Here is a 16,076-nt window from a genome sequence, read left to right on the forward strand (position 1 = left end):
ACAAAATAAAACTGAAAGAGTTCATTAGATCCAAACCACTGTTATATGAGAAGTTAAAGGGACTGGTTTAAATAACAGAAGATAGGGAGATGAAACAAAGGCAAACGAAACAGGCAACGAGAGTGGAAAAGGAACTGTGGGTAAGGGAAGCATAGTGGGGGGAGGTCAACAGGGAGGGGGAGTGGGGAGAGGGAGGGAGATGATATAGGAATTGGGGATCATGGTAGGAGGGAATGGAATAGACAGAGGTTGGGAGGAACTATATGCACAACTAATGGACATAATCTAAAAGGGGGGGACAACTGGAGGGAGGGGGCCACCGGGTGGAGGGGAGCAGAGGGAAGGGAAATTGGCACAAATGTAATATTTTAATCAATAAAACACATTAAATCTGAAAAAAAAAAGAAATTACATTCAAGTATGCTATGAGAGGTTTTTCCTGTTATTTAATAGTTTGTAAGGGTTAACAGAACAGAGCATCAGATAACATTCCTAAAATACCTATTTGGCTAATAGTCTCTTTACATAAGACAGCACATATCTACTAAAATGCTTTTCTGTTTTTATGCATTACCTAGTTTTCCTTCTGACATCATACAGATAATAAGTGGTCATATTCTCTTTTTTGGTTTATATTTGAGAAGGGAAAGAAGTGTCCATCTTGGAACTCATGGTACAATAATGAGAATTGTTCCTTTCTTTCTTTCCTATTTTCTTTTTAAAAATGTAGTTTTTTCTTGTGATGTGAAAAAGATTTTGGTCTGGTTGACTGTCCAAGTATTTATCAGTATCAAGGAACAGTGACATCCAAAACAGCACTTCAAGACTATAAACAGGAGGGAAGGCATACTTAGTCTTCATTTCCTCCTCCAGATTTTGTTATCACTCATAGCTACATTTTTCTTGCCTATTGTTAATTATGTCTCTTCAAGCACTTTTGTCCAAAATTGAATACCTTTCCCCCGGAAATTTTCTTCCTGTTCTTCATATCTGGCTGTCATCATTGTCTGCCTGGTATTTTGAAAATCATGGCAGGCAAAACATCTTCAACAGAATCACCTAGATTGCTTTGCTCATAAACATGCACACTCCAGGGACCCATCCGAGGCCAACTGATTTGGAATTGCAGGGACCTGAATGCTGCCTTCTTGTCTGTTGTGCAGATCCAGTTGGCCAATTAATCCTGTTGATTTTTACCTTTGAGATATCTCTTGAATCCATCCATCTTTCATTCCCCCTGCTCTATCTAGTTCAAGCCCTCATCTTTCACCCAGAAAAGAGCAGCAGTTCCCTATGGATATCCCCATTTTGTCTCCCTCAGTTTGTTTTCCATGCTGGTGTCCAGTTTGTCTTTCTAAAACATGTTTATCTCCTGCTTGAAAATTCTTCATTACTCCTTAATGCCATCAGGTTAAAGTCTAAATGTCTTCAAGTCCAAATTTCAAGGGCTCCTATCAGTGTAATCTGGTCATAACTGAGTCTGCTGTATATAGTTTATGCAGTTAATGCACTCTGTATCTTAGGGGGTACTATTCCACTTATATGAATGGTTCCCCTAGCATTTTGGCAGTGTGGCACAGTCATAGATGGTGGCCCTGATGATCCTGTCTGAGTATCTTATCATGCAAATACACTAGACTTATTAATAGAATACCTCCAGTCCCTAAATGCACTATAGTAGTGACTGCTAAGTACCTCTGCTCCTTCAGAGTGAATGTTCTTTCCCCTTTTGTTCTCTACTTGCTGAAATCCTTCTCATATTTTAGGGCCCAGTTTCATTGTTAGATCCTCTGTGAAGCCTAACAGTTCTCTCTCTTTTTTTCCCCTCTTTTGAGCCAAAACTTACATGCAATTAAATTCACAAGTCTTGAGTGAACTATTGAGTGAGTTCCGACAAATACTTCTGCCTGTGCTTCCCAGACCTCTACCTATATATCCTTATACCTTTTTACACACCTATAAATGACTTGCTAGTATGGTTAATAATTTTAGTGTGTGTCTGCCTTATGAAATTAAAAGCTCTAATTAGAAAAACAAAAGGCAAGGATTACCTACTGTGTGTTCAGCACTGAACCAGTCTTGACCATTGTACCAGTTAGGATTCAGCTTGTCTCCTCTCTTAAGAGACCCCCAAAGACAGTAGCTTGTGACAGAAATTTTATTTCATTCACATATTATAATTCAAAGTATAAGATATCCATAGCTGACCTGGCAGCTCCACAATGTCAAGAACATAAGTTATTCATTCTTGTTGTCCTGCCATTCCCTTTGTTCAACTGTCCCTTGAAGTGTTGCCCTAACCATAGGGTTCTGGGTGCCTTCACCACAGCATTTTATCCAGCTGGAGAAGTGAAAAATCAGGAATGCTAGGACCAAATAACATAAATGCTTCATATATGGTCTCACTTAGTCTCCATAATAATCCTACAGGCTAGGTGTGGTAAGAAAACTAATAATCAGAGAAGTTAAGTAAATGGGTATGTTAGTGCATGCAAACCAGGGAAAAAACCCCGAGACTGAAAATCTACTTCCATGAGTGGAGAGCAGTAAAAGACCAAGGAAAGGCTGGCCACTTCAGTCTGGTAAATAATAGAGTTTATTAAGGGAAGTTTACTTATGACATGAAGCATGTTTTGGGAGGTTGCAAGATGTTATAGATCCCCATGCCACTTGGCAGGCACCAAAGAATTATACAGCGGTTTGTGATTGGGGGACGGAGGAGGGGGAATAATCAGGAGCATCAGTACGTGAACGCTACCAGGTCAGGACAACCACCTGTTCCAGGAACCAGCACAGAGCAGGAGGCAGGGGAGGGGTGCTGATTTCTGTCAGAATAAACATTGGTTAGGATTAGATAGTCTCTAGGGTTTTTTTTCAGAAGGCAGCCTTCGTTCTGACACAAGTGCAGCCTATGGGACAGGCAGTGATCACGGCATGGAACAGTCTTTCCTTTACAGGCTAGAAAACTGCAAATCTGGGATCTGAATCCAACGCCTATGCCTTTTTTAATTCTACCTAATAAGATGTTAAAGAGGAAATATATAAATGTTATTAAATAAATAAAGTTATTAATTTTCACAGTGTTAAATCATATATTTTCAAAGTGTCATATGATCTCCTTACTTCCAGGACACCCTATATAACTTTATTTCATGCTTCTCACTGTCTTGAAATGAAAGTCATTATCAGCTGGTTTGTAACCAAGGTCTAGTTTATAATACAATTTGTTACAAAATGACTACTCCTTTTAAATCTATGGTATTATTTATGACGAAAAATAAATCACCATATTTGCCAAGCAAAAGCTTCTATTCTGGATTTCTTTGGGAATGCTATATAATAATAAAGTTGAAGGGGATTATATTACTTAACTGCTTACTTTTAAAAGCAAGGAAAATTGAGGTCCAAAGGAAATACAGGATTTGTTTTTATTTTATTTCCATTCCGACTTCTTTTCAAGGATCATGGGAAAAGCACTAACTTAATCATTTCTATGAGTAGCCATGATTGTTATAATTAAGAATTGTATAATCCTGGCCTGTTTTAGTGAAGAACAGATATTATCTAACATTAAAAACATCTTTATAGCTCTCCCGAACCTGTTTTAGAAAGAATGACTGTTACTTAATAATCAAAAGAAATAGGTGAAGTCATTCCTACCATAATTAAAAAACCAATTCACATGCCACCTACCTCCAAAGCCTTTCCTAAACCTCATAAATAGATGTGACCACTTTCCTCTCCAAATTCTATAGCATTTAGATATCTCAGGATAGTCATATATATGTTTTAAGTTGCTGATGAGGATAGGGTTCATGTCTGTTTTGTTCTCACTGCATCAGTGGGTGCCCAACACAGGCTTTGCTTGTAGTTGGCACTCAGTAAATATTGTAGTGAATGAACATACCCACCATGGCACCCCGGGAGAATACTGCAGCAGGCTTTAATGAACAATCTTTGAACTAAGAATTTGTAGCTGTAGGCAAGTCTTTTAATTCCTCTGAGCCTTATCAGTCAAGTGGGAATGTGAGTAGTAGGAAATGATGACTTGGTGAAAAAACTTTGTGAAAGGAACACAACTCGAAGGCAGTACCATCTCTGAAGCCCCTTGCTGCACCCAACACAGTGCTTTACATGTAGTAAGTGATCAAATACTTTAGTTTTTTTGTAACTGAATTCAGTAGTAATGAGATCTATTTATTAAAATAAAAAATTGACCCTAGCAGTTGACAGACTTTTTTGTTGGAGTTGGGAAACTTTACCAAGGGAAGATAAAATTATCTCCCTTGTGCAGGCTACCTCTCCCATCCTTTGGCAGTTTCGTTATTGAACCAAGGGATCAGTGAAAGAGGAAGCAACCTGCTGCCCAGAGAATTTCTTGGTGCTTCCTCCTGGGTGGCACATGCTGGACCTGGGAAGCAGAACAGGAATGTACTGCCCTCCATTTCCCTTCTATCAGGAGCCACCCAGGGGAAAAACGGAACTGCTGATGGAGGTGAGTGGGTGGGAACTACCCTGGTTTCTGGAGGATTGGAGTTGGGAGGGGCACTTTGCATTCTATCCATCCAGCTACCTTCTGGGGCATCATGACTTAATCTTTTCTTAGTATGTGATGAAAGGAAACCAGCAAACCAGACCCAGAAATAAATTACTGTGGAAGGCTTTCCTAAAAATATATTTAGAAGAGTGTTTCTAAGACAGGTTGCTCTAGCTTGAACTTTCTGGGCTTGGGGAGTGAGAATGGCCATAAGGTTTTGGTTTGAGCATGTTTACTATAAATAAAGCGAATTCCCTGAAGCCTGGCAAACTTTGCAGAAGACATGCCAAAACATAATTGAAATGTGGCTGCCTCTTAAATTGTGAAATTAATCTTACACTTAAATGCTTTAAAAAATAGAGAAACGAGTGGCTTTAAAGTTCAGGGTGTTAATATTTGAAATCTGTTCAATTTAATTAGCTGGGTCCCAAAGGCTGTTTCCTTTTTCTCTGGTCAGTGTCACTGATTAACACCCAAATTCTCTTCTTGGCTGTATGATAAGAATTAAGTGTATCATTTATTTAGTTGTATTGACCTGAATCATATCTCCCCAGCATACATTCTTATTTCAGGAAATAGGATGCATCCATGTGGAATTCACTCAGTAACTCAGTGACATTTGTATGATCTAATTCAAGGACCTGAACTGAAGTCTCCACATAATTTACTTACATATGATGCAGCTATTTTTAATTCTGCATTTATATTTTTTAAAAACAAGAATGCACCCTCTTGATTGAACAGACATGCATTTGTTAGACTCAAGAACTGTAGATCAAAGAAAGATGTTTCTTAGAAACCTATTCCAAACACACTTTTTATATTGTAGAGAACACAAAAACGAAAACAAAAAAACTGGGTTCAAAAAGATTTAGTGGCCCTCAACTAAGGTCAGAGGTCAGTAATGACAGGACAAAAGAAGAAACTAGTTGCGTTCCTACTTCAAGACTCTTGTTTGTCCCAGATTGAAAAATATGGGTGAGATTTACATTGACGATTTGTAATGACATGTGGAGCTTTTTAAGACAGTGATAGATACCTTAGCCACTTAGCTACTTAAAACCTTTAACTTCTACATTAGCATATTACAGTGTTTTATAGTCCCTGTAGCTACCTACCCTTACTTTTCTTTCCCTGCTTCTATACTTATTTTTAATCTCCTATGTAAGCTGTTTTAAATCCTTTTATTGATTACTACATATATAAATAAAGTACTCAAAGTGATACTTTGTATTAATGCTAAGTATATTTCCATAGTCTCTATGGCATGTCAGAAATTCTGGCAGTGGCGCTGACTGGTGTGGCTCAGTGGGTTGGGCATCATTCCACAAACCAAAAGGTCACCGGTTTGATTCCCAGTTAGGGCATATGCCTGGGTTGTGTGCTAGGTCCCTTGTTGGGGGCGTGCAAGAGGCAACAGCCGATCGATGTTTCTCTTGCGCACTGATGTTTATCTCCCTTTCTTTCTCCCTCCCTTCCTCTGTCTATAAATAGATAAATAAGAAAGAAGTTCTGGCAATGTTGATTATTTTAACAGTATTTCATCTTTTCCATCTATCAGATGTTGCAGTAGAAACAAACTTCCTGAGTAGAATATTTAAAAGATTACCATTCTTTTATTTCTTCAGAATATATGACATTATGATCCCCATAATAAAAACCTTGGAATTGTTTTTATTAAGCCTGAAAATTGACTTAGGAGTATATTTATTATCTTAAAATGGAAGACTGGCTGATAGGATTGAAATGTTACTTAGGTATTTAAAAGAGCATAGTGATATATGCTCATCCATTTTTGACAAGGGTGACAAAGCCATTGAATGGGAAAGAATTGTTTTTTAACAAATGATACCAGGACAGTTGAATAGCCACATGCAAAAGAAGGAATATGGATCCCCTACTTCACACCATTTACAAATCAACTCAATATGGATCAAAGATCTAAATGTAAAAGCTAAAATTATAAAATTCTTAACCCTTTGAGTGCCATGCATAATTGCTAAAATTCGTGTGAGAAATGCCAGGCTATTTTGCTGAGAAATGCAGAGTTTATGAAAAATGTCTATAAAAACATTATTATTCATAATAATTTGCTGAAAATTTCACGACATATAATATATACACTCTTCTTTTGTAAGCAGTGTTCTTTGATGCAATGTAGCAAAAAATTTATTGCATTAAAATTATATTATTATATAGAACATTTTATGTCAACCATAACTGAAAAATAAAAAATTAGTTTTTAAATTATAAAAAAAAATTATATTATTATAACAATTATTTAAAAAAAATAAATTCTTTTCTTCAGTATGGCTTTTGAAGTATAATATATGGCATAATATAAAACCTATATTATAATTTGAAAAAACACATAGCAACATGGACAACAAGCAAGAAATACGACAAATATTGCATAAATTTTTGAAATAAAAAGAAAACTTCATAACATAAAAAAATGAACACAAATGGCATTCACACTAGAGACATATATCAATATATATCAGCAGTGAAAAACAGTTTATAAACAAAATGATAACACTATACCATGAAGCAATGAAAATGTTCATTAGCAAAAGCTTCCTTATCATGCACACTGCATATAGTTTTGACAATTATTGCAAAGATAAATGAGATTAAAAGGACCATTTAAAATGTAAGTAAAAATTATAACAATATGTCAGTATTTGAACAAGCATAAAAATTTGATCAACATGAGAAAAAGATATCAATATATAACCTGAGGTACAAAAAAAGAGAACAAAACATAAAATACGAATTATTTCATTGTTTTTTACATTTATAGCCATCGAAAAAAGTGTCGCTGGGAGCAACGCTGGCACTTTTGGGAAAATTTGTCGGCGTTGCTCATAGCGATGTTGGCACTCAAAGGGTTAAAAGGAAACATAGGTGATAATCTGTGTGACCTTCAGTTAGCCAGTATTTTCTTAGATATGACATGAAAAGCACAAGCAACAAAAGAAAAAATATGAAACTGTGGGCTCAATCCCTGGTCAGGGCACATACCAGAGTCAACCAATGAATGCATAAATGGGTGAAACAGCAAATTGATGTCTGTCTGTCTCTTTCTCTCACTCTCTCAAATCAGTAAATAAAAATTTGAAAATTAAAAAAAAAAAGTTTACTTGTTGAGAAATTTTTTTTTTAATTTAAAACTTTCTGTGTCACAGAACACATTGGGGCAATGAAAAGACAATCTAAAGAATGGGAGAAAATATTTGTAATACATACATATGTGTGTATGTGTGTATATATGAATATGTACCTGCTAAGTCTGTATTAGACAACCCGATTAAAAAGTGGACAAAGGACTTCACTAGACATTTCTCCAAAGAAGATATACAAGTGACCATAAACAGTGGAAGGATGCTTAACATCTTTAGGGAAGTGCAAATCAAAACTCTGTCAAGGTACCACTTCACACCTATAGGATGCATATAATTTTTAAATAGACAATAAGTGTTGGTGGAGATGTGAAGAAATTGGAACTCTTATACCTTGCTAGTAGAAACATAAAATGATACAGCTTCTTTGGAAACAGTTTTGGCAATTCCTTAAAAAAGTTAAACAGAATTACCATCTGACTCAGCAGTTCTGCACCTTGGTATATAACCAAGAGAATCAAAAACATGTTCATACAAATATGTGTTACACAAATAGTGGCTTTATTTAAAAAACCAAAAAGTGGAAACAACCCAAATATCCATTAACTGAGGAATGGATAAACAAAATGTATATCTGCAATGGAATATTATTCAGACATAAAAAGAAATGAAGAATTATATGCTACAACATGGGTAAACCTTGGAAATTTTATGCTATGTGAAAAAAGCTAGACATAAAGGCCATTTAGATAAAATTGTTCAAAATAATCATATCTATAGCATTAGAAATCTGATCAGTGGTTGCCAGGGATGACAGATGGGAATTGGGACTAACTACTAATAGATACAGGGTTTATGTGGTGATAAAAAATGTTCTGGAATCATATAATGGTGATGGTTACATAACGTAGTGAATATACTAAAAAAAACCCAAAATGTACACTTTAAAATAGTGAGTTTTATGTTATATAAATTATATCTTAATGTAAAGTACTAAAAAAAAAATTTTAAGCATCATGTACCCAAAGATAAAATGAAAGATGTTATGAGACTGAGCTTATAAAGGGTTTCCAGTCCTAAAGAAGCTAAATAATTTGGTACTCCCAAAACCTCCTATAACTGATGGAGAATTTTGTCTATTCTGCGGCTTTCAGAGGGTTAAGAGAAAGATCCTGTGGTGTGGTTTTTACAGCTCAACAGCAGGAATCAGTCATCAGTGGCCCTGTTCAGAGCCAAGGAATGTGGTTAGAGATGTTATGCAAATTGAGGTGATAAAACCAAATTATCTCCACTGAGTAAATCACCTGTAGTTCAGAAACAGCAGGGAGGTTGGAAAACTAATAGGGAGCGGGGGTAGGACTTGAAGGGATGTGATTTTTCCTTTTAAATATATAGTCCAACAACATCTCTCCCTAGATTTTGTGCTAAAATAAGAGCATTTTCACACATCTTAATTGCTCTGCGATAACAACAGTGTGAACTCCATCCACAAACATTTATTATGTATTTAATTTTGCTCTAATTTCAGTGTAGTGAGAATTCACCTTGTAAGAGGGAGTAACTGTTCGTTTAGTAAAAAGAAATCTCTTCCCACATTGCTAATCCTGTTGTGCATTTCTATAACATATTAATAGTACTTTTATATTTCTCCATTTTTAGGTTGCACTTACAGATTACTGTTTTCAAATAGCATCTTCATTAACTGGATCCCTATTTGCTCTTTAAGCATTAATAAAGAATATTTAAAAGTTGTAGAAGTTAAAGTTTCACAGTATTTATTAATTAGGATTTTAGATGAGTTTTATGCTTTTATAAAACTTTATAGTAGTTGGTGCTATAATGTTCATGATAAACCATATAGAACTGTATTTAAGATGCATTTTCAAAATGAGATTTATATAACTTAATAGTTATAAATTGTTCTGAATATTTTCCAGACCTGTCATTTACTCCATCCTTGATAGTGATGCTACAGGACAGAGAGGAATGGATAAAAACATTGGTGAGCAACTCAATAAAGCTTATGAAGCCTTCCGACAGGCGTGCATGGATAGAGATTCCGCAGTAAAAGAACTACAGCAAAAGGTATATGGTTTTGGTTTTCAAAGTTATTTATCCTGGTAAATTCAATTAGAGAGTCTTTTTGCTAGTGAAAAATATTATAATGTTAGAAACTGCTTTGAAGAACTATAATTACTGAAGCATGGGGATATATTAATGGATAAAGTCAGGTTTTTATATGTTATCTTTTTAAAAAACACTGTGACCTATGGGAAGAGTTCACTTTTTAAAAGTGATTATATTACAATAGATGGCAAATGTTCTTTCATAAACTTTTTTTCATTTTATTTTTTGATTGCAGTTGACTTTCAATATTTTATGTTTCATGTGTAAATAATTCTTACATAAAATGACAAACTGAAAGTTAGAAACATCATTCTTAGCTAATTTGTCTTTTTTTTTTTAACATTGATATTAGGCTAGCAGGTAGGCAGTACAAATTTTAAAATATCCTAGAACTAAATTTGTTACTAATTTATAATAGTCTTTCATCTTTAACTATGACAGAAAAAAATAGACTATTTCAGTGACATCTTAAATGACTTACCAAAAGTTCAGTTTTGTAAAATTACTCCTCTATACAGTGTACTATAAGATCATCCTGTGATTCCAAAAATAATAATAGAGCAGTGCAGGAGAAGAAGCTGTGAAGTATATTAGGGCCCTGTCATGATTAATATGACTAAGTAGTTTGTACCATATTTTTTATTCAGTCAAAATTTACTAAAAGTCTTAATATATAATTATACAAAAGATTATGGGATTGAAGATAAATAGGATAGAGAACAATATGGAATTCAGCTCAAGAAACATATTAGTGCTAATAAATGTTCTAAGAGCCAGGAATTTAGAAGTACATGGCAACCATTAAGTTGAATTTTATGTACTTTATTTACTTATTTTTTTATCCTCACCTGAGGACATTTTTCATTGCTTTTAGAGAGAGAGGAAGGGGGAAAGAGAGAGGGAAAAACATTGATGTAAGAAAAACATCGATTGATTGCCTTCTTGTACGCACCCCGACCAGGAATCCAACTTGCAACCTGGGTATGTGCCCTGACTACAAATCAAATCTGTGACCCTTCAGTCTACAGGACAGGGACAACGCCCCAGCCAACTGAGTCACACTGGCCAAAGCTGTACTTTAATATATACTTACATAAATATCTATATATACATAAATATGTGTATATATGTTATACTTCCATTTTTTAAAGAAAAAATAAGCGACATTCATTTCAAGCAACCAAAATAAGGAGTTAAATTAGTATTAAGAATGAATTGGGGGAGAGATTTAAGATTTATTTAGGAAATAGAATGGAAAGCAGGTGGCAACTGAATACAGGCCATTTCTGAAGGTGACAGCATGGATTCTAGAATGATACCCAAGTATCTGGAATAGAAGACTGGATCAGTTAGTGGTGATGATGACTGAAACCAAGAATGGAGAAGAAGGTGCAAATTTGGGGATAGAGAAATAAGATGTATAATTAGGTTTCAGTTACTAGATTTACTTATTTATGGGGCATGAAGATGAAAAGTTCCAATGGATAGTTGCAGATATGGATCTAGAAGCTATGTGGAGTTCTGAATTGGAGATTATAAATACAGATTATAGAACAACAGGTTTTAATTTAGACTTGAATGTGGATAACACTTCTGCGTTAAAGTGTATAGGGTGAAGAAATAATTGAAGGACAAAAGAGTAAGAGGGAAATTAGGCCAACCCATTGGTCAGGAATATGTTGAGGTATTTACAATGAACAAAAGGAGAAACATTTATTCCTCTGAGAACTGGAGGGAAAAAAGGGAAAAAATAACTGCAAATGAAGATTAGTTTGCAGAAGAAGGTGGTAGTGGCCAGAAGTTAGAAGGGTTATCATATATCACTTACACGTAAAATCAAAAAAGTCAAATGTATAAAAAACAGTTAAATGTTGCTAACCAGGGGATAGTGTGGGGCTGGGTTGGCAGATAAGATTGATGGTGTTTAAGGTTACAAATATATAGTAAATAAGAGTACAAGCAAGTAGTAAATAAGATATATCTAATATACAGTATAATAAAATAGATAATACTTTTACTGTAATTATGTAATGTGATAAAGAACTCTACAGTGGTAATGATATTACAATATATAAATTTGTCAAAGTAAAACACTCTACACCTTAAACTTAACAATATTACACATCAGATAGATTTGTTCAGGAAAGTCATCTGAGTCTTCAGTGAGTCGTAATCTTTTTGTTGGTGGAGGGTCTTGGCTCAGTGCTGATGAAAAGGCAGTATCTATGAAGCACAATAAAGCAAAGTGCAATAAAACAAGGTATGCCTGTAGTATAATGAAATAAAGAGTTCTGCCATTGGGTTATATACTTTATTCTCATTTATTTTTTAACTTTAAAAAAAAAAACATGTTTGTGGGAAGACATACTTCCTTTTGAGATTTCTTAGGATTTTATTTTATGAAACATTTATTGTTTTTCAACTTACAGAATCAGAAGTACTAAATGGCAGTTACTAATTTCTCCTCATATATCTATTCCCAGAGATGACATTGAACTTTGAAGTAAAGCAAACTAGTTATTCCTGACTTATAATCTTTAGTAATAAGATGATATATACAGGTTCTCAAACTTCTGGTATGAAAATAAGAGCAAATGTTCTAAAGCAGTGGTTCTCAACCTTCATAATGCTGCGACCCTTTAATACAGTTCCTCATGTTGTGGTGACCCCCAACCATAAAATTATTTTTGTTGCTACTTCATAACTGTAATTTTGCTATGTTATGAATCGTAATGTAAATATCTGATATGCAGGATGTATTTTCATTGTTACAGATTGAACATAATTAAAGCATAGTGATTAATGACAAAAACAATATGTAATTATATATGTGTTTTCAGATGGTCTTAGGCGACCCCTGTGAAAGGGTCGTTTGACCCCCAAAGGGGTCGCGACCCACAGGTTGAGAACCCCTGCTCTAAAGTCAAACCTAAGTTTTTAAATACCATTTTTAGCACTTCCAAGATTTTCAGCCTGGATAACTGGAAGATTGATACTGCAGCCACAGAAATAAAGAATGCTGATTTTGTTAAAGGGAATTACTATATTATCTGATTTGGATATTTTGAGTTAAAGTATTAGCTAAGAGAAGATGATCAGTAGGCAATTGAAATGCGGACCTTTGGAATAAAGTACCAGATGGAAATACAGATGCAGAAGTTGTCTTTGTAGAGATCATATCTGAAGTGATAGAAGGAGGTACCAAGGAGAAAGAGAACAGAGCAAGAGAAGAGAAGCAACAGGACAACCGTAGAGAAGTTGCATACCAGCAAACTGGATAACCTTGATAAAATGGACAGATTCCCAGAAACGCTCAACCTTCTGAGACTAAATCATGAAAAATAGAAAATCTAATAGACCTGTACCTGATAAAGAGATTGAAACAGTAATCAAAAAGTTCTCAACAAAGATGGCCCAGGACCCAGAGGCTTCACTGATGAATTCTACCAAACATTCAAATAAGAACACCAATCCTTTTCATATTCTTCCCCCAAAATTGATTAGAAGAGAGCACTTCCTAACTCATTCTGTGAGACCAGTGTTACCTTAATATCAAAGACAGACAGCAATACTACAAAAAAAAAGAAAAAAAATTATAGGCCAATATCCCTCACAGGTATTGATGTAAAAATCCTCAATAAAATACTAGCAAACCTAATTCAGCAGCATATTACAAGCATTACATAACTTAACCAAATCAGATTATTCCTGCGTTTAGGGATGATTAACATACAAAATCAGTCAATAGTACCACTTCAGCAGAATGTTTGGATAAACAAAATGCTGTATATGCATACAATGGGATATTATCTAGCCTTTAAAAGGAAGGAAATCTGATGTGTGGTTCAACATAGATGAACCTTGAAGATACTATGTTAAGTGAAATAAGGCCATTACAAAAGATGATTCTACTTATGAGATACTTAGAGTAGTCAGATTCATGGAGACAGTAGTATGGTTTCTAGAGACCGGGGGAGGGGAATGGAGAGTTAGTATTTAACAGATACAGAGTTTCATTTGGGGAGATGAAAATGTTCTAGAAATGGATGGTGGTGATGGATGCACAACAATGTAAATGTACTTAATGCCACAAAATTAAAAATGGTAAAAATGGCAAATTTTATATTATATATGTTTTACCACAGCTTAAAAACATCTATTACAAAAAGTATATAGAATTGGTGTAGCTAGATTTTTTTACTAGCTGTTTTATTGCTGTCCATCTGTCATTCATCAGATTGAACAAACTCAACAGTCTTTTACCGCTTAGTTGTTCATCCTTCAAGCCAGTTCTTGTCACAGTGTTTCTTCTAGTTCACTGCAATTTAAGACTCTGAAATTCCTGTTTGAGAAGTCAGTATGCTACATCCATTTAAGAACATTCTGTCAAGCAGATGCATTTGAGTAATTCAAATTAATAAGGGAGGCAAAGACAAATAAGGCAGGTAAGTGATTTTTAAATATCATTGGGCAAAATTACAAAGGCAGCACATGCTTATTGAAAAAAATGCAAATAATTAAAGATATGCAGAATATAAAGTGATGGTCCTTGCTCCCCATGTATCAAATTACATTGTTAGTAATTTGGTATATGTCCTTCCAGAATATGTGAATTATATTTTATCTAAAATGAAATCATGCTAACCTGAAAAAGGTTTTAAATTTTTAGAAATGTTTTTATCTCCATTATCATAATCACTAAGATTTATTGAGGCCTATGTTTGTCAAAGAGCTTTACAGTCTTCTAATTTAATCATTATACAAATCTCATAAGAAAGTATTTTTATTTTTCAGATGAGGTAATGAAGTACAGAGAGGTGAAATAACTTGCCCACAACCACATAACTAATAGGTATTATTGTAAAGCCAGTTAGAGCTGGTATTTGGAAAAATCTGCTTGACCACAGATTTCATGTGTATAACTTCTTTGCCTTAAGTCAGTAGCCTTTCAGGTTCATCCATGTTAAGCTACCTCATTCCAATTCTTAGTTGACCATATCTCCTGTACTACCTCTTCCTTTAAACACTTTTCTTTTTAACATTCCAGACACCACGTTTGATTTTTTCTCATACACTTGTGGGCCCCACTTCCTCGGTCCCTATCATGGAAACCAATGCAGATTCCTCTTGTATGGCAATTGTAAGAATATAGGAGACAGGGTTGGAGTCTCTGAGAGTTCCTTTATTGCAGACATTACAGTATTTATGCGAATACCCCCACCGTTCACTTCCTGCTGCTCGGCGCCAGTCCTCCGTTCGCTTACTGCCTGCTGCCCACTGCCCAGACACTCCTGTGGGGATTCCAGCCGCTTATATACTATGCATAGACAAAGCTGGCTACTAGCCAAGATATGACATCAATGCTTATATAATTGCGAGTGCACTGTGCATACGAATCTAATTATTATATCTAAGCAGTTCGTGCCTGGGCATCCAGGGTGAGGGAGCTTGACAGACTATTGTCCTCACAGTCCCTTTGTTGTTTCTCTGCTAGTGTTACAGAAACAGGGGAGTCCAAAAACAAACCCCAGAGTTTGCGGCTGGGAGATAGGGAGCAGGAAACAGCTTTCAGGATGCCCTTGCATGCCTGGAGCTAGTGGCTGGAAACATTGTTGCAAAGATCTGCTTTACTTCTAAGACTCAGGAAGATGGGAGGAATCTTGGACTGTGGGCTGGTAAGGAAGAAGCAGACAGAGCCTACATAGGGTTCTGTGAATGGTCAGAACTGTTTGCAACACCCACTGCATGAGAGGACGGAGGGAGAGAGAGGAGGCAGTGAGGAAGAGAGGAGCTGTGGACATATTTTGGGCTGGCTCTGGCTCTAGGAGGCTCTCTCTCTCAGGCTTTCTCTGGCCCTCACGCCCTTACTCTCTGGCTCTGGTGGGCTCCCTCCATCTGGCTTGGAGAAAGGATCTCCAGGCTGCTTTAAGAAGAGGCTCTTGCCAGACTGCTTCGAGGAGAGGCAATCCTGCAATTTGCAGGAAGAAGGCAGTTTACAAGGAGGCTTAGAGTCCAGGCGGTCCTGCATTGAGAGCTGGAGGGCACCACAGCACAGAAAGCACCTCCTCAATCAGAACTGAGTGATTGGCAGCTACTGGTAAAGCTGAACTGTGCCTAGGAAGTAGGGAAACGGTGTTTCTGACTTTCCTAGGACTGGCCAGGTCTGGGAGGGGGAGGTAGGAATATGTGTAAATAACTCTTTCTTTTCACCGAACTCTGGTATTCAGAGTTATAATTCTGGCGGCGGGCAGTCGGGCCTTTAACTAAACAGCCCGTGGGTTCTGTTTCAA

At 35.8% G+C, this 16,076-nt stretch overlaps 1 protein-coding gene across 15 annotated transcripts in view; it reads left to right on the forward strand.

Annotated features, from left to right (window-relative positions):
• TANK (TRAF family member associated NFKB activator) overlaps nt 1-16,076 on the forward strand; it is a 104,507-nt gene that overhangs the window by 39,245 nt on the left and 49,186 nt on the right. For 4 of the 15 annotated variants that reach the window (XM_090280269.1, XM_090280265.1, XM_090280281.1 and 1 more), the window contains exon 2: nt 9,597-9,744. In XM_090280269.1, coding sequence (XP_090136395.1) covers nt 9,646-9,744 — 99 coding nt within the window. In that variant the 5' untranslated portion in view covers nt 9,597-9,645. Of the gene's footprint in view, nt 1-4,350; nt 4,496-9,596; nt 9,745-14,088; nt 14,232-16,076 lie in introns of those variants that run through there. The other 11 variants (XM_090280289.1, XM_090280259.1, XM_090280292.1 and 8 more) reach the window with 6 other exon arrangements.

Source organism: Furipterus horrens, unplaced genomic scaffold (assembly GCF_987537825.1).
Source record: "Furipterus horrens unplaced genomic scaffold, mFurHor1.1.pri manual_scaffold_1, whole genome shotgun sequence".
Lineage (NCBI taxonomy): Eukaryota > Metazoa > Chordata > Mammalia > Chiroptera > Furipteridae > Furipterus > Furipterus horrens.